General features: G+C 44.8%; 1 protein-coding gene across 1 annotated transcript in view; it reads left to right on the top strand.

Moving 5' to 3' along the window:
• The window catches only part of UBQLN1 (ubiquilin 1), a 57,889-nt gene that overhangs the window by 16,213 nt on the left and 23,682 nt on the right, over positions 1 to 17,994 (top strand). The window contains exons 2-3 of the mRNA XM_015419269.1: positions 1,276 to 1,427; positions 4,078 to 4,190. Of these exons, the coding sequence (XP_015274755.1) occupies positions 1,276 to 1,427; positions 4,078 to 4,190 (265 nt within the window). The remainder of the gene's footprint in view (positions 1 to 1,275; positions 1,428 to 4,077; positions 4,191 to 17,994) is intronic.

Below are 17,994 nucleotides of genomic sequence, written 5' to 3' on the forward strand. Positions count from 1 at the left end.
GAGGAAAGGGAGCCCATTCTGTGGATTCCAGTACAGATAGGGCAGTCTTCCTCATGGGTCTCTTCTCCATGTGAAACACAGGCATTCAGATTGGATGAGACTATGGAGAGACAGAAGACCATGCACTTTCCCCTAAGGGTAGGGACTTAGGCTGTCTTTACCAAAGGAATATGCCAATTTTTGTAATATGTTCATTATATCAGTTGACTTGTAGTGTAATGTTTAGGCTCAACTTTAAGGACAGTACTTGTGCTGTCTGTGGCATTGCTTTATCACAGGTAAATCCTCAACAGTGCAGTCTTAAGCAGAGTTAGTAAGTCTATGGATGTCATTGGACTTAACGCTGTTTAAGATTGCAATGTGGCTGTACATACTACCCTGCTTGTGTGTCGATTCTGTTAACAAATGTATTGAATGTGTTGCAATTGAGAATGAAAAGCCGGCTGGCAGCCTGCTGTTATTTGGGGGTAGTCTCTTGTATTAAGTAAATAATTAATGGGAATTCTTCAGAAATTATTATGCTCTTCGTAAAGGTGATTGGTAGCTGAACTAACACAAATGTAGGGAAAATGATGGGGCTACATGAGTGTTCATGAAATGTTGCAGTGTCTCAACCTGTTTTTTAATATCTCAAGTTAATGTAATGTCTTGCTGTACCGTGATGAAGCTTGTGTATGTTAAAAAATTGCAATAAAATGCCTGAATGTTATACTTCTATTGATATCTGAAGAAAAGTTATGTTTCCTTAGTTGCTTTAAAACATAAGTAATTTGGAGCACAGTCTATTCAAAGTTACGTACTGTTCAGCCCTATTATTTTTAATGGGAAAATGTTATCCATGTTCTTAGTGTTAATGGGACCATAATACATACTTGTAGCCTTTGTTGTGCTTTTATATTTATCTAAAATATTTATAAACCCATTTGTATCCTGATTACTCAGGACTCAAATGGATAACAATAAATATATTAAAACTGGATGTATTAAAATGTATAATACATTGAAAATGAAAAAGAGTTAAAATATATTTAACGACATTAGAAGAACCAATACAAAAGCAGCCTGTTGCTGGAGATTGTACATTTCACAAAGGAGACGTAGACAAATAGCCCTTGCTGGGAAGTGCAAAGCTACCACATAGCAACATTTAGGGACTGGCCTCATATGTGGGCCCCAGGTCATAAAGGGCTGGCAGTATTAAAATGTGCAAGTTAGTAATACTTAGAAAATGTTTTAGTCTAGTTAATTGGATGAATAAACTGTACATTTTTTCAGTTTAAGGAAGAAATCTCCAAGCGTTTTAAGGCACACACAGACCAACTTGTGCTGATATTTGCTGGAAAAATCTTAAAAGATCAAGATACTTTAACCCAGCATGGAATCCATGATGGACTTACTGTTCACCTTGTCATCAAAACACAAAACAGGTAGGCCAGCTAGTGGGCTCTCTTGCTTTAATTATGCATTACTACTTGTGTCTGTGATGGATCTTGATAGGATGAATTGCTTCAAAATGGAGCTTTCAATCCCTGATTAAACTGTTGGAATCTACTTTACATCAAGATTATCAGCACTTCATGTGGTCCTGCATGTGCTTATACTTGTTTTGCAAAAAGTGTATTTATTGAACGCCCCTCTGCGGGGCAGTTATCATTGCGGAGAGTAGCTTTATCCATTTACCAGTTTGCATTAGGGGTGTGCAATTTTTTTTTTAAAAAATGGATCCAAATACTAGTAAAGTATTCAAATCCAGAATTTTTTTGAAATCCAATTTTTTTTTCTGGTCCAGTAGACCCAAACCAAAAAAATACCGGAGGGGGGGGAGGAACAGTGGTAATGCTGCAAAAAACAGCTCAGCTGGGGCACTTTTGGGCAGTCCCTTTAAATCTGACTGCCCCAAAGAGCCAGCAAACCAGCTGATCCTGCAGGAAGAACTCTCCCCACAGGCTCAGCTGGGGCTTTGCTGGGCAGCACGGTTTAAACTGGATTGCGCAACAGAGGCCACAAAGCAGCTGAACCTGCGGGGAGAGTCAGCTGGGGGTCTCTTTAGCAGTTTGGTCGAATAGCCCAAAAGTGCCCCAGCTGAGCCTGTGGGGAAAGTGCCCCCCCCCCGGCTGTTTTGTGGGCTGTCTTCTGCAGTCCCTTTAAACACCCCCTGTTTAAAGGAACTACAGAAGAAAGCCCAAAAACAGTTGAGTGGTGGAAGCAATCTGCTCCAGCCCCTCAGCTATTGTTCCAGGTTTGCTAGTAATTCCTGAAAATATCTGGGATTTTTTTTCCATTCTCTCAAAAAATCCTGGATACATTTGGGATGCTGAAATACACCCGAAAAATACTGAGAGGGTGTTTTTTGGGTATATTTTTGGTTTGGGTAGACCCAATGCACATCCCTAGTTTGTATTGTTAAACAAAAAAAGATGCATGCTCTTATGTTTACAGGTTATGAACTTTCTCTCATACAAGTATATATGTTTCTGTAGGAAAAAATAATGTGTGATGTGAGCTTAAGATAAACTAGCAAATGTTTGATTCATTCTCTGAAGTTAGAGGCTTTTCAATGTTTCTTTGATTAATATAACTCAGTGTTGCAGTTAGAGAAAAGACAGGCTTTCCTTGTTGTGTAGCATACCTCTTATTAGGCTGGCAGTTGTAATGACAACCAGTTGTGTTAGTGCTTCATATTAACATCAGTGCAGTTCCAGTCTAATAAAACTATTTTTATGTGTACTTATCCACTCTGACTATTAAGAAATGTGTTTGTGTATTGTGAAAAGTCATTTGTCTAAGATTATACCTTCAAGTCACCTTAATTTCTAAAACAGTTGCGTATAAGCCACTGGCACACACAGCTTCCTATTGGACATAGCTATTGAGAGAACAATTCACACTACTTCTGTTATTTCGTAAACCAAATTTTGCCCTTGGGGAATTTTTTATTTCTAATGCAATGGAAATAACCCAAAGCTTGGGATATATTCCATCTTCTATTCATTGCTTTTTAAGAACTTTTAAGTTTTGCTAATTTGTATGCCAATAAAGGTTATTGGAATTGGAATTTGAATTGGTTCTGCTAATTCTGCTTTAGAAAGCAGAGCCCCAGGAGCAAAAATCCTTCTGGAATATTTTCTGAGTAGGCTTACAAGAAAGCTGCCGAAAGCTTCCCTTGTTGTTGCATCATGTTGTAGTAATTCCAGCAATTATAACTTAGCATTTAGGGAGTTAAGTAATACATGCTGTCCTTTCAGAATCACTTCTATAGTTGGGAATGCTTTTATTGATGTAACTTTAATTTCTTGTGTCATCGTGACATTATCATTAACTTTCTACTTACTGAAACATGACGTTTTAAATTTCTTTTGCGTATCCAAATCAGATTGTATTGAAAGGACATGGCTGAGCCATGTTATAGTATGTTGGAACTACTGAGTGTGCCATTTTGTTTTGGGTAAGAAATGACTTTTCAACTGGTTTGGGAAATAGCACTGATGATTACATGAGCACCTGCAACATTTATCTTCTAGTCCTTTACTTCTGGCAAACATCACTGACACTTTGCTGTGATCTCTTGCTTGGCAGGTAGCCTAGCAAAGCTAGAATCATAGTGCTTGCACTGTCATCTTTCATTTTGTGGACAATATAATTTGCTGTGTAAGAGAGCTGCCAAACCAAAACAAAGTGTACAGTGGGCAGTAGTGTGTTCTGACTCACAAGGTCTTATGTTGCAATAAATTTGTTAGTCTTTGAGACTTTGGTTTTGTGGGCAGCAGTCGTAGCCCTTGGCTGGGTTGACTTGGTTATCAAATCATAGCTGGTAATATGACATATGCCACGCAACACTACAGGGCCTAAACTTTAACTGGAGTGGTAATTGATACAGTGCCCATAGTCTGTGCCATATTTGTCTCTTTGTTCAGGGAAAGCAGTCTACCAAAATACTTATAATTTCATTTTGGAAGGAATCAGTTGAAACTAGTAAAACAGAGAACTGAATTGTTTCTTAGTGTCCATAACTAAATATCAGGTTTAAACTGTTTTTAGTAACTGTTCTATGTGCTTGTCTATTAACTTCTTTGACAGATCACATGATAATTCAGCTCAGCAAACAAATACTGCTGGAAGTACTACTACTACATCAGCATCCACCAGTAGTACCTCTACAAGTTCAACAACCAGCAGTCCTTTTGGCTTGGGTAAGGTTTATTGGCTTGGCTTGGTTGTGGGAAGGCATCTCTGGGAATAGGAACATTGCTTTTATAGCAGTAGCTCAGATTTTTTTAAGCTTATGAATTCTTGGGGACTTGATAGATATGTCCCACTCTGGATCTGGCAGCCCCGCCGCTGTCAGGGAGCATGAGGGTCAAGGAAAAACAGGGCACCGTGCTGAGGATAAGGGGAATGTGCCCTCAGAAGGGACCTCTTCCCCAGCTGGTGAGCGGGTATCCTTTCGCACCAAGGAACCATCCCTGGGCAGGATGGGAGGGGGGGATCTTAGTAGTTGGTGATTTGATCCTTAGGCAGGTAGACAGCTGGGTGGCAAACCCGCGTACTGACCATATGGTGACTTGCCTGCCTGGTGCGAAGGTAGCAGACATTACGCGTGTTTTAGATAGGCTGGTAGATAGTGCTGGGGAGGAGCCAGTGGTCGTGGTGCATGTCAGCACCAACAATGTGGGGAAATGCAGTCGTGAGGTCCTGGAGGAGAAATTTAGGCTGCTGGGCAGGAAACTTAGGTCCAGGACCTCCAAGGTAGCTTTCTCAGAAGTGCTACCTGTTCCACGCGCAGGGCTGGAGAGACAGGCACAGATCAGGAGTCTCAATGCGTGGATAAGACGGTGGTGTAGGGGGGAAGGTTTCAAGTTTGTTAGGCACTGGGATGCTTTTTGGAACAAGAGGGAGCTGTACAGGCGAGACGGTCTCCACTTGTCCCGAGAAGGAACCAGGCTGCTGGCGCTTAAAATCAAAAAGGTGGCAGAGCAGCTTTTAAACTGAATATTGGGGGAAAGCCGACAGGAGATGAAAAGTCTCTGGTTCGGGTTGGCTCATCTCAGAGAGATGAGGGGGTACCTGTTGCTTTTCTACAGGGAGGTGGATTGAAATTGTCCACAGAGGCCATGGCTGGTGACATGGACTGCCGGACAACGACTCGAGATAGCAAGAGGAAGGATGCAGGCTTAACTTGTAAGGGAAATTACAGCTGTTTCTATACAAATGCTAGAAGTGTCCGAGGTAAAATCGGGGAGTTGGAGTGCTTGGTGTCGGAGGGAAAAATAGACATTGTGGGTATTTCTGAAACTTGGTGGGATGAGGAAAATCAGTGGGACACAGTGATTCCCGGTTATATATTATATCGGAAGGATAGGGGGGGAAGGGTTGGAGGTGGGGTAGCTCTGTATGTCAGAGAGGGTATAAAGTCTAGAAAGATTGAGAGGCTAAGTGAATTGGATTCGCTTCTGGAAGTTCTATGGGTTGAAATAGGGGGGCCAAAAGGAAACTTAACACTGGGAGTTTGTTATCGCCCACCAGATCAAAAGATAGAGGAGGATTATAAAATGATGAATGCCTTAAAGATAGCAACTAGACAAAAACACTGTGTAATAATAGGTGATTTTAACTACCCACACATTGATTGGGTCAATATGTGTTCTAGCCGGGAAAAAGAGATTGAGTTTCTAGACACTCTAAATGACTGTGCTATGGAGCAGATGGTCACGGAACCTACCAGGGGAGAGGCGATCCTTGATTTGGTCCTAAGTAACACTCAAGATGCCCTTTTCTGCACACAGTATTCCAAATGAGGTCGCACCATTGATTTATATAGGGGCTTTATGATATTGGCTGATCTGTTTTCAATACCCTTCCTAATAATCCCCAGCATAGCATTGGCCTTTTTTATTGCAGTCACACACTGTCTTGACATTTTCAGTGAGTTATCTACTACAACTCCAAGATCTCTCTCTCACAGGAAGTGGTGACGGCTACAAGCATGGACGGCTTTGAAACGGTTAGATAAGCATACGGAGCAGAGGTCTATCAGTGGCTATTAGCCACAAGGTATAGCTAGGGGCTCTGGAGCAAGTGATGTTCTGTATTCTTGGTGCTTGGGGGGGTCAACAGTGGGTGGGCTTCTAATGTCCTGGCCCCACTGGTGGACCTCCTGATGGCACTGGTATTTCTGGCCACTGTGTGACACAGAGTGTTGGACTGGATGGGCCTTTGGCCTGATCCAACATTGGCATCTCTTATGTTCTTATGTTTGAAAGTACACTGGCCTTACTTTAATTGGACTTCTCAGGTAGATGAACAGATAGAGTTACAAAAGCTTTATTTTCTTTTGGGTGTTAGTTTATAGCTGTGAGATGTAATGTAGAGGTCATCTTGGCTTTACAAACTCACTACCAGAGGATGTAGTGATGGCCACAGGAATAAACAGCTTTAAAAGGGGATTAGATAGATCAGGGGTGTCGAACTCATTTGTTATGAGGGCCAGATCTGACATAAATGAGACCTTGTTGGGCCGGGCCATGTGTGTCATAAAATGTAATGCCAGATAGCGGAGATATAAACTTTATAAGGGACACAAAGATTTTTTAAAACTTAAAATAAAAACATGTTTAAAACATTAGCTCTATAAGCTGCAAACCTACTTTTGATTTATTGACATTCACCACAGAAATCTCATGCTCACAGTTCTGAGTCTAGGATCCAGGTTAAAACATGAAATGGCTGAGTGATTGAGAGAGTCTGGCAAAGCAAGCTATGATGCAGCAGCAGAAGTGGAAGCAGGAGATGGCCAGTTCCACTGCGGGCCTGATGGAAGCCCTCCAGGGGCCTGATCCAACCCCCAGACCGCATGTTTGACACCCCTGAGATAGATTCATGAAGGATAAGTCTGTCAGTGTCTACTAGCCATGGTGACTGAGGGGAACCTCCACATGCAGAGGCACTAAGCCTCTGAATCACAGAGCCAAGAGGTAACATCAGGGGAAGGTCTTACCCTCTGTCCGCTGTTGTTGACTGTCCAGAGGAACTGGTTGTCCACTGTGTGAGACAGGAAGCTGGACTATATAGACCAGTGGTCTGATCCAGCATGTATAATTTTCTGCTTGCCACAAATCTTGGGCTAGTGATGACTGACGAGGAAGCAAGACAATGCAGCTTCAGCCTCTCCCAAGTAAAAATTTAAAAGGCAACATGGAAAAGAGATCTTGTTTGATCACGTTTTAATTCAGTTTCTCAACATGAAGAGTATAAATTGTTCCATACAACTTTAAAGTCATGTATGGCCTGAGACCAACATACCCTAAAGGGCCACTTTCTCCCATATGAACTTACTTATTTGCTCTGGTCAGCCTCAGAGGCTCTGATGCAGTTGCCCTGCCATTTGAGGCTAGACAGGTGGTGACCCAAGAAAGGGCTTTCTTGTTTGTGTCACCAAAACTTTGGAACTGCCTCCCCAGGGAGATTCATCTGTCTTCTTCTATTGGTGTCTTCCACTAGTGGTTGAAGACTTTTTGTTTTGTTTAAAGTAGCCCCAATAACTGCTATTGGCCGTCATCCCTGGTTCTGGTAGTGTTAGTGCTTTTATTGAATTATTTAGTAATTTTAAATGTTTTTAATGGATTCAGTGTTTTTATGGGCACTGTCTTGAGGGCCCTGATTTGGTGGAAAGGTGGCATTTTAAATAAAGAAATATAATAAATACAAAAGAGTTCTATGGTGAGGAAAGGCTGTAGAGTTCCCCCTTTGTATTTCAGAAAAGAGCATATGACTAAATCATGATCATGTATTCCTTCTCAGGCCTTTTATTTCTGAGAGAGAAAAGGCTAGGGAATGTGGCAAAACGGCAAGTGAAAAGTAGATGTGCAAGGATAGTAAAATCTTATTTCAAAGCAAGGAGCCTGAAAATCTGAGGAGACTTGGTTTGTCCTAGGCTTCCCTCCCCATTTATAGCATTTAAGCAGTAGCAAGCATACTGTGTGTAGCAATGCTTCACCAGTAACCAGACAATGAAAGAAGCTGGGAAGTATCCAGAGTTTCTGCTTTGAGATGTGAAAGAAGGCAGGCAGTAGACTAACTGGGTTTTATGAATAAATTGTTATATACCTTTAGTAGACTAATCAGGGATTGTACAGCAAACTGTAGTTTCTGGCACTTCAACAAATCACTGTTTATTATGATAACTGAATAGGAGCATAGGCTCAAAAATGTTTTTACAACTAAGATCCAAATCCCTTTTAAGTCTGGCTTTTAAATGTGTTCTGAACCAACTTACTCCCTTTTCCAAAGTTTTCTTCCAGCAGCAACCAGTGAGGAAAAGGAGAGGGCTGCTGATTTGCCTTTGTTGAAATCTAAAGCTCTGACAAACCACTAGATCTTCAATGTGGTCTTTGTGCTTCACACCCATGGGATTCAGTGCACACGCGCTGGATCGATCGGTGCTGTAGCAAGCTCTTTTAACAGATTTTTGCACCCAGACCTCAGGCATGCGCAGGAACCCCACCGCGCATGCCCAGAGGAGAGGGCACGGACATCCTGCCAATTCCTTTCTTACCGCCGCATTGGAAAGACCTTTTTCTTCGTCGGTCTGATTGGTTCGAAACGTGTTTTGGCTTTTTGCCTCATGGCTCTTTGGATTTTTTCCTCAGTTTATTCCTTTTCTTCGTTGTTCTTTCAAAAAACTTAAAAAAAACCCAAAAAACCTTTTATTTTTTGCTGAGGGGGAGGTGGCCACTTTACCTCAGTCGGGCCTTCGGGCTACCCCCACCCCACCCCTTCTTTCTTCTTCATTTTGGTTTTTATGGAGAAAAAGTTGGGCTTTTTTAATAGGTGCAAGGGTTGCGGTAGTAAACTTACTCCTCCTGACCGTCATACCCTTCTCATACTTTGTCTCAGAGAGTCTCATCGACCCGAATCCTGTCGCCACTGTGCTTGCTTTTCAAACCAGACCCGAAAAAAACGAGCCGCGCGCCTTAAAGTGGCCCTGCTAGAATCAGCTCTACATCCCTCCTCAGCGATGGACGCCCAGAAACCATCGACATCAACGGCTCCAGCATCAAGGCCTGCCTCCAATATCGGCCAACCGACACCGAAGCCTCCGGCATCGAAGGCGCAGTCTTCCGCTTCTACGCCGGTGAAAAAGAAGTCCAGGCTAAGTAAGGAGCAAAAGTCCGCAAAGAAGGGCTCTTCCAAACCCCTTAAGGCGGCAAAGAAGGAGAAAGTACCGGTGGCTGTGCCTCCCGCACCAACGACTGTATCGATACCGGAGGCCCAAGGCCCTCCACCGATACCGACCATCCATGTCTTGGACTCCCCTGTCCACCAAATGGAGCATCCTTACTCCGACATCGAAACGGTAGAGCTCCTAAGTCATCAAATGGATGCAGAGCCTTCTCCGTCTCCTTCCCCGTCGTCGACGGTATCGGAAGCTCCCGACATCGATCCACGTTGGCACCGATATGCTTCATGCGAGCATCTGAGGCTCCCACCTCCCCTGATCATAAGTCTCCTAATCAGGCTGTCACTGATGATTTGCCCATCTCCCCATCCGACAATCTCACGTCATACACAGATCTTGTAAAAAGAATGGCCCATTCCTTAGGCCTCTCTGTCGTTCAGCAACAACCCGCAGGTTTTTTACATCGTCCAGCTTGATATATCTTCCACTCTGGCATTACCCATGTCCATGGTCCTTTTGCAAGCTACAAAGGCACCATGGGAGAAACCTTCGTCAGCCCCGGTGTCGACAAGATGAGTGGACTACATGTACAGAGTCCAAGAGACAGGGGCCGAATTCCTATTCTCCCATCCTCAACAAAACTCTATGGTTGTAATATCCTCCTCAAAATCTAAATGAACACACTCTGCACCTTCAGACAGAGAAAGTAAAAAATTGGACGCCTTTGGCAGACGCTTCTATTCCACCGGAGCGTTGGGTGTCAAAACAACAAACTATCTGACCTGCATGAGCAGGTATCAATATACTCTCTGGGAAAGGTTCTCCGAACTATTGTCCCACCTCCCAGAAGACAAGCTTCAGGCAGCCAGAGTCATTCAAAAGGAGGGCATGGTGTTGGCAAAACAACAAATAAACACTTCAAAGCATGCCCTAGATGCATCTTCCAGGACGATGGCCTCTGCTATAGCACTCCGGCTCCCCAATACGACTCTCCTTCTGGATACCAGGTCTTATGTTGAAGATCTTCCATTTGACGGCCTTGTCCTCTTCAACACCACTACTGATTCCACACTCCAAGAATTAGACAAGAGCATAAAGGCTTCTCGAGCTCTAGGAGTGTCACCCTCTGCGAGACAACAATACCTTCCTTGTACCTGGTCAAGGTCTTGGCAGAGGTGTGCGCCAAGTCGTCAGTCTCCAGACAGTCACTGGAGACATCTTTGGGAGGTCAAAAACTGAGGTTTGGATCCGGGCAACAATCTTCTCGTACCAAACAGGTCAAACCCTCCAAGCAGAGTTTTTGACCTCCCTGTCACCAAGTCAGTTCAAACCTGTCTATCACCCTTCTTCATACTTGGCGTCACATCACCTTGGACGAATGGGTGCTGTCAATCTTGACCCGAGGCTACCGTATCCAATTTCACCAGAACCTCATTACTCCTGTCGTCGTCTCCACATCCCCTTCCCCACCTCTCCTGGAAGAGGTGTCCGTCTTTCTGCAGAAGGGAGCCATCGAACAGGTACCACCCCACCTCCACGGGACGGGATTTTATTCCTGATACTTCACAGTCCCGAAGAGAGATGGAGGCATTCGACCCATTTTGCCACTCCTACGGAAACACGTCTGGATGGCCACCCTCGACCTCCAAGACGCGTACTTCTACCTCACCATCCACCCCACCCACCGCCAATACCTACGCTTCGCGATTGGACAACAGCATTACCAGTATGCAGCCCTGCCATTCGGCCTCTCCAGCGCCCCAAGAGTCTTCACGAAGACTATGATTGTCGTTGCAGCTTTCCTTCGTCTCCGGGGTATCTCCATTTACCCCTATATCAACTATTGGCTTTTGGTAGCACCTTCCCAAAACGCCCTGGTCCTCAAACATCACCAAGACACTGGCTCTACTAAAAGATCTGGGCCTTCAAGTCAATCGAGAAAAGTCTCAATTGAGTCCAGTCCAAAGAATAAAGTACATCAGTGCTATATTAGACTCCACGACATGCATGGCTTACCTGCCTCAAGACAGAGCGGCAGACATTATTTCCTTAGCCACCGTCGTCCGTATCCACCCTTCTGTCACTGCCTTCCAAATCCAAAGGCTGCTTGGCCTTATGGCTGCAACTACGTTGGTTCTCGTCTTTGCCAGACTAAAAATGCGCCCTTTACAGCGCTGGTTTATCCGCAACTATGACGTGTCGAAAAACGCACACACCATCCTCCTATCCCCTCCTCCCAGCATACAAGACTCGTTACTTTGGTGGACTGTCCCTTTGAATATCCTCCAGGGAGCACCCTTCCACCCTCCGTCACCCCAAGTCACCATAACGACAGATGCTTACCTGACGGGATGGGGTGCGCACTCAATGGGCCTTTCTGTTGGGGACAAATGGGGTGCGCAGAACAGGAAGCGACATATAAACTTCCTAGAACTGCTGGCAGTACAACATGCTGTCACCAGCCTCCTGCCTTTAATCAAGGGAAAATGTGTCACGGTCCTGACGGACAACACCACGGCGCTCTCTTATGTCAACAGACAAGGAGGCACTGTTTCTCTACGCCTCTGCAACCTTACCATACAGTTGTGGGACCTTTGCATCACCAACAACATTTTCCTCGTAGCCACTCACATCCCTGGACACATGAACGTGCGGGCAGACCATCTAAGTCAAGGAGGACTCAGCCTTCACGAGTGGAAGATGAACCCAACATACCTCCTCCCACTCTTCCGCAGGTGGGGAGCTCCCCGAGTCGATGTTTTTGCCACCAGAACCAACAAAAAGTGTCCTCTGTTCTGCAGTTGAGGAGGCACACTCTGAGAGACGGTCTCCTTTACCCTTGGTCCACGGGACTTCTTTACCTGTTCCCTCCCCCTTCTTCTGAGAGTGGTCCGCAAAATACTCAGAGACGGCGCGGACTGCATCTTAATAACCCCATGGTGGCCGAGGCAACCTTGGTTTTCAATAGTCCTCGAGTTATCAGAAGGAATATACCATCAATTCCCTATGGCTCAGGACCTCCTCCTCCTCTCCGACTCCCCTCTCCTCCAACACGACATACCACAATTGAAACTGACGGCATGGAGAATAACGGCTTCTCTGCCCACATAACGAACGTTCTCTTAAATTCCAGGAAACCTACTACGCGGAAGTCTGTTCTTCCCTAGATGATGACGCACCTCGAGCCACCTCAGTGGGGCTCGAACGAGTTTTCCAATTCCTCCTCTCCCTAGCTGACTCGGGACTTTCCCATTCATCGTTGAGAATTTATTTGGCCGCTCTTTCGGCCTACCATGTTCCAGTTGACGGATGTACTTTGTTTTCACATCCAATTTCAAAACGTTTTTTAAAAGGTTTATTGCGTCTCTACCCTCCTGTCAAGACTCCAGTCGCTCCCTGGGACCTTCCTCTAGTTCTCCGCCAGCTCACGAGGAAGCCCTTTGAGCCGCTCACAACATGCAACCTCAAACTTCTAGCATGGAAAACAGCCTTTTTAATTGCTGCCACCTTGGCTAGACAAGTGGGAGAAATATTGGCTTTCCGGCACGATACACCTTACCTGTTGTTTTTGCCAGACGGAGTCCACCTCGTCCTGGACGTCTCCTTCCTGCGGAAGGTGGTGTCAGAGTTCCACCTGCAGGCGGAGGTCTTCCTGATTTCTTCCCAAATCCAACATCACCGGAAGACAAGCTATTACACGCTTTAGATGTGAAGCGGGCTCTCCTGTTCTACCTCAATAGAACACACCCAACTAGACAAGACTCGCAATTCTTCGTCTCTTACGCATCAGCACGGCTGGGTACTCTCATCATGGCCCAGCGCCTGTCAAAGTGGATTGTGGGTCTCCATCCGTCTATGTTACCTGATTGCCAAACAGCCATTGCCTGGCCCTATCAGGGCTCATTTTACCAGAGCTGTCGCGACTTTTACTGCCTTCCTCCAGGGAGTGCCACTGACGGACATTTGCAAAGCCGCTACGTGGGCCACACCTAACACCTTCATTAGGCACTACGCCCTAGACGTCCATAAGAACACCAATACCAGCATGGGACGTCACATTCTGTCTTCGGCTACGCAGTAAAGGACCTGCCAGCACCCTTCTCCAGGTAGGCCACTGCTCGCTAATCTCCCATGGGTGTGAAGCACAGAGACCACGTTGAAGATAAACAGGTTGCTTACCTGTAACTGGTGATCTTCGAGTGGTCATCTGTGCATTCACACCACCCGCCCTCCTGCCCCGCTGCTGTCAGCTTCTATATTTGCAAGAGGGGTTGATATGTGGTGGTTTGAAGGAACTGGTGGGATGTCCGTGCCCTCCCCTCTGGGCATGCGCGGTGGGGTTCCTGCGCATGCCCGAGGTCTGGGGGCGAAAATCCGTTAAAAGAGCTTGCTACAGCACCAATCGATCCAGCGCGTGCGCACTGAATCCCATGGGTGTGAATGCACAGATGACCACTCGAAGATCACCAGTTACGGGTAAGCAACCTATTTTTTGGTGGTCTCTTTGCTGTGGACTTCATATAGGGTCTAAAGGAGGCTTGATGAATAATGTTTTCTGTCCGCATTGCCCTGGTGCTGTTGCTGGTAGGCAGATATTGAAGAAAGGGAAGGTAGAGTTGCCCTCTTCTTGATTCTTAATGGCTAAGATGTTTCCAAGATACGAGAATTTTCTGGAAGCGTTTGGAAAGAACAGGCTCAGGCCCAATTTACATGGGTGGGCTTCACATAGCTCAGCTTTTCATTGCTGGGTTAGAGAATAGTAATAGGTTTATTTCCTAATAGAATTCTACTTGGATATGGTTTTGCTGTCTGGATTTTCAGATGCACAGTGAAAGTCAGGTTCCTATAAAAGATACTTTGTCTTCACAGCCAGTAGTCCTGGGTTTCCCAGAGTGTGGCTCCATGAGGCTGCAGTGCAGAAAATCCAAGCAACAAGGGAAAAAGACTAGTGTCACAGGAGTCCCAAATATACACATTCCACTAGTAGAAAACACCATCAAAGATTGCCAAAACAATATATTAAACAATTATAAAGTTGGTGGTGTCACAACAACATTAATGTATACTGTAACTATAATAAGGCATAAGATACAATATTTCCTCCTTTGAAGATAAGACACAAAGTCCATGTAGTCAGTGTAACTTTATAGGAGGAGTCCACATAGTCATGACATTTTCCAAACAGCCTTTGCAAAGATGCCCATTCTAAATACTTGGAAGATGAGTTTCCTTCGACTTCTTCAGTTTGCAAACTCTGTAAGTGGAACCTGATTTCAACAATTTCAACAGACCACAAGATTCATAGTGTAAGAAGCAATTCGCTTCTTCAAAGGAGGAAATACTGTATCTTATGCCTTATTATAGTTACAGTATGCATTAATGTTGTTGTGACACCACCAACTTTATAATTGTTTAATATATTGTTTTGGCAATCTTTGATGGTGTTTTCTACTAGTTAAATTTGTATATTTGGTTCTCTAGTGCAGAGGCTGCTCGCCTGGAAGCCCCTGCAGCAAGGAAAATGGTAGCCCTATGCCTCTGCTTCCTTACTACTTGACCTAAGGAGCCTGTTGTACTGAGAAAGCTTAGCACCCAGCATCAGTCTTCCCCATTGCTGAGGTGCTTACATTGTGCCTGCAATGGAGGAACTGGAGGCATGTGTAGACATGCTTCACAAAACTTCTGGGTCAGAACGGCCAGAAAAAAAGCCTTGGTGTTTCATATGCTCAAGTTTGCAATATTGGGAGCATAAACTGAGCCAGCTGGTCAAAATGTTCTTTCGGGTGGTATACATATGAAATGCTGAGCTGCATGTATCTTAGCTTCTGCTGTAACAAAAAATAAAAGCTAAAAAAAATTTTACATTTTGTGTAAAGAAAGTTTATTTGGACAGGAACAATCTTGCTCAGCCACAATAGGATTGTCAACATACTTAGATACAGAATTAAACTTTTATCGTTGAAAGCATTCAACTCTTTAGTAGTATATTATACACAGCTCATTTAGACAAAATTAGTCAAATGTAAATAATAAATGTATTGTTGAAAATATTAGTTGCTGTAGATTTTCCGGGATGTGTGGCCGTGGTTTTGGCATTGTAGAACCTGATGTTTCACCAGTAACTGTGACTGGCATCCTCAGAGGTATAAACACAGAAAGATGGAGTACTCTCTGTTTCAAGGTCTGTGTCTATACCTCTGAGGATGCCAGTCACAGTTACTGGTGAAAAGTCAGGTTCTACGATGCCAAGACCACGGCCACACATCCCGGAAAATCTACAGCAACTAATGAACTCTGGCCGTGAAAGCCTTCAACATCATGTTGAAAATATTGTTTGTCTTCTATATACACAGAAATGATCTAATATTGTAGATTCTTACATGACAAATTTTCATATCAAATACAAGTAAAGACGTACCTTAAAGGAAATTTTATTCATTCCAAAAGAGATAATATATTGTTTCTCCAAATTTCCAGTTTTTCCATTGGAAAAATCATCAAAGAAATGTGGATTCTGAATTTTTACTTCAGGATTCTGCATTTTGGGGTTAAATCCTATGATCTCCCCAAAGGGTTTCTTTGGGGTGGAATATAGGATTTAACCCAGGGTGGATTTATTTATTTATAAGTTCAGTTTATAAACCACCCTTCCCTGAGTTTACAGGACTTAGGGTGGTTGCCAACAACAACAAGAAAAATATAAACCCGAAATTAAAACAGTCAAGTTAAAACTAAAGAACATTAGATGGTGCCAAAAATAAATACAGTACACATTACCAGCCCACAAGTGGGAGAAAGCAGAGTGTGGGGGAGGGAGGGAGTGTCAGGTAGATGGTACCTGTTGCTGTCCTCAACCAAAATCCTGGCGGGACATCTCTGCCTTATATGCCCTGCAGAACTGCATAAGGTCTTGCAGGGCACAGATGTTATTTGGCAGAGAGTTTCACCAGGTCAAGGAGAGCCAGACATGTTTAGAGCTAGCGATCACCAATAGATTGTTTCCAGCAGATGAGGGACATACCAGAGAAGGTGGTCCTGAAGATATATAGGTCCCAGTCTGCTCAAGGCCTTAAAGGTCAGTACCAAAACCTTAAAGCAGCACAAGTTGAATGTGAGAGGTCTGTGGTGTCTCAGTCAGGACCATAGTTCCCTGTAGCATGCGTTTGTACAACCCCACAGGGATTTCTCCTAGTGGACACACAGCTTCTCCTCCTCTACGCAGGGGAGATTCCTCCAGTGAGTGCGAGAGGCGGTATGTGCGTGTGTGCAAGGGGGCGCAGTGCGCGGGCCTGGTGGGGCCACGTAGTCGAGTACCAGCCAGGGGCTTCTTTCTTCCTCGAGCTCTCCTTCCCGGGCAGCTGGGCCTCATTGTGCACGTCGGGGCACCGTGAGTGGAGCAACGCCGGGGTCTGCCTCCCTCCCTCTCTCCCTCCCTCTCTCCCTCCCTTCGCTGCCGGCCTGGGGCAAAGCCGAGCGCCGCAGCTCTGTCTCTCTCGAGTGCCAGCCAGGGGCTTCCTCCTTCCTTGCACTCTCCTTCCCGGGTGGGGGTGCCATAAGCGGAGCAAGGGCGAGCCTCTGCCTCCCTTCCTCGGCCTCTCCTCCTTCCGCTGCCGGCCAGACAGAACTGAGTGCCGTACCTCTCACGCACTCCCCTCTGGGCCGGCTGAGCCAGCCCACTGCTCCCGCCTCTCAGCCGCCGCCGCCGCATGTTAGGCCAGTCGGTGCTGCCCAGACCCGCAGCTGTGGGAAGGATGATATCAAGCTTCCCTCTCACCTTTCCTGGGTTCTTTTTGCCCCAGCAACGGGGTCCCCTCAGGAATGTGTTGGACCATCTCCTCTCCTGGTAGTTTATCTCGTCCGTCCGTCCCCCTTCCTTATATTCTTGGTGCTGGGGGGGCAACAGTGGGAGGGCTTCCTGGCCCCGCTGGTGGACCTCCTGATGGCACCTGGTATTTATGGCCACTGTGTGACAGAGTGTTGGACTGGAGGGGCCATTGGCCTGATCCAGCACTGGCTTCTCTTATGTTCACACACACCTAAGCAGCAAAGGTCCAAAGGAAATCAAGCGGGTTCCCTTACTTGCCTTTCAGGACAGCATACTGCCTTTTTCTTTCCCAAGGACAGAATCAGATACTGGATCCTAGAACCCCTGTTATTGTCCCAATGTAGTGTTTCCCCCCCCCCCGCCGCCCCGCTTAAAAACTAGTATTACATTTGGAATCTTTATTTAGACCATTCACGCAGTTATATACTAAATAAGGAATGGGGATCGAGGAACCAATTTCTGGTGGCCTTTTAAATGGAATTTGACTTAATTCTGTTTCTACTTGTAATGTTTAAGGTTTAAATCTTTCCTAAAACATGTTCTAAAAGAATATAGTCTGAGCTTTTTTTCAAGGTTATGGAAGTACAAAAAAACTAATGTATGCGATAGTGAAATGAAATATTAAAAGCAAATATAAGTAAAGTTATACATATGACTTGTAGTACAGCTAGTAGTTTATATTTAATGTTTGTATGTTTTGTATGTATTAGTCTTAAAATATAGTTTAAATATAATTTAAAATAATTTATTCTGAAATTTTTACAAGGTTGTGAAAGTAATCTTTTAAAACACTAATTCACAAGTAGACTCGTTCACAACTTTAATGCTACTAGGTTTTTTTCCACTCACAAGGTAGAATTTCTGCTCACAACACTGTGGAGCTTAGAGGGAACATTGGTCAGGACCTGCACTGCCACGTTCTGGAACAGTTGGAGTTTCCGGATCAGTCTCAAGGGCAGGCCAGCATAGAGTGACTTACAATAATCCTATAGAG

This window comes from Gekko japonicus, unplaced genomic scaffold (genome assembly GCF_001447785.1).
Source record: "Gekko japonicus isolate JY-2015 unplaced genomic scaffold, Gekko_japonicus_V1.1 scaffold133, whole genome shotgun sequence".
NCBI lineage: Eukaryota > Metazoa > Chordata > Lepidosauria > Squamata > Gekkonidae > Gekko > Gekko japonicus.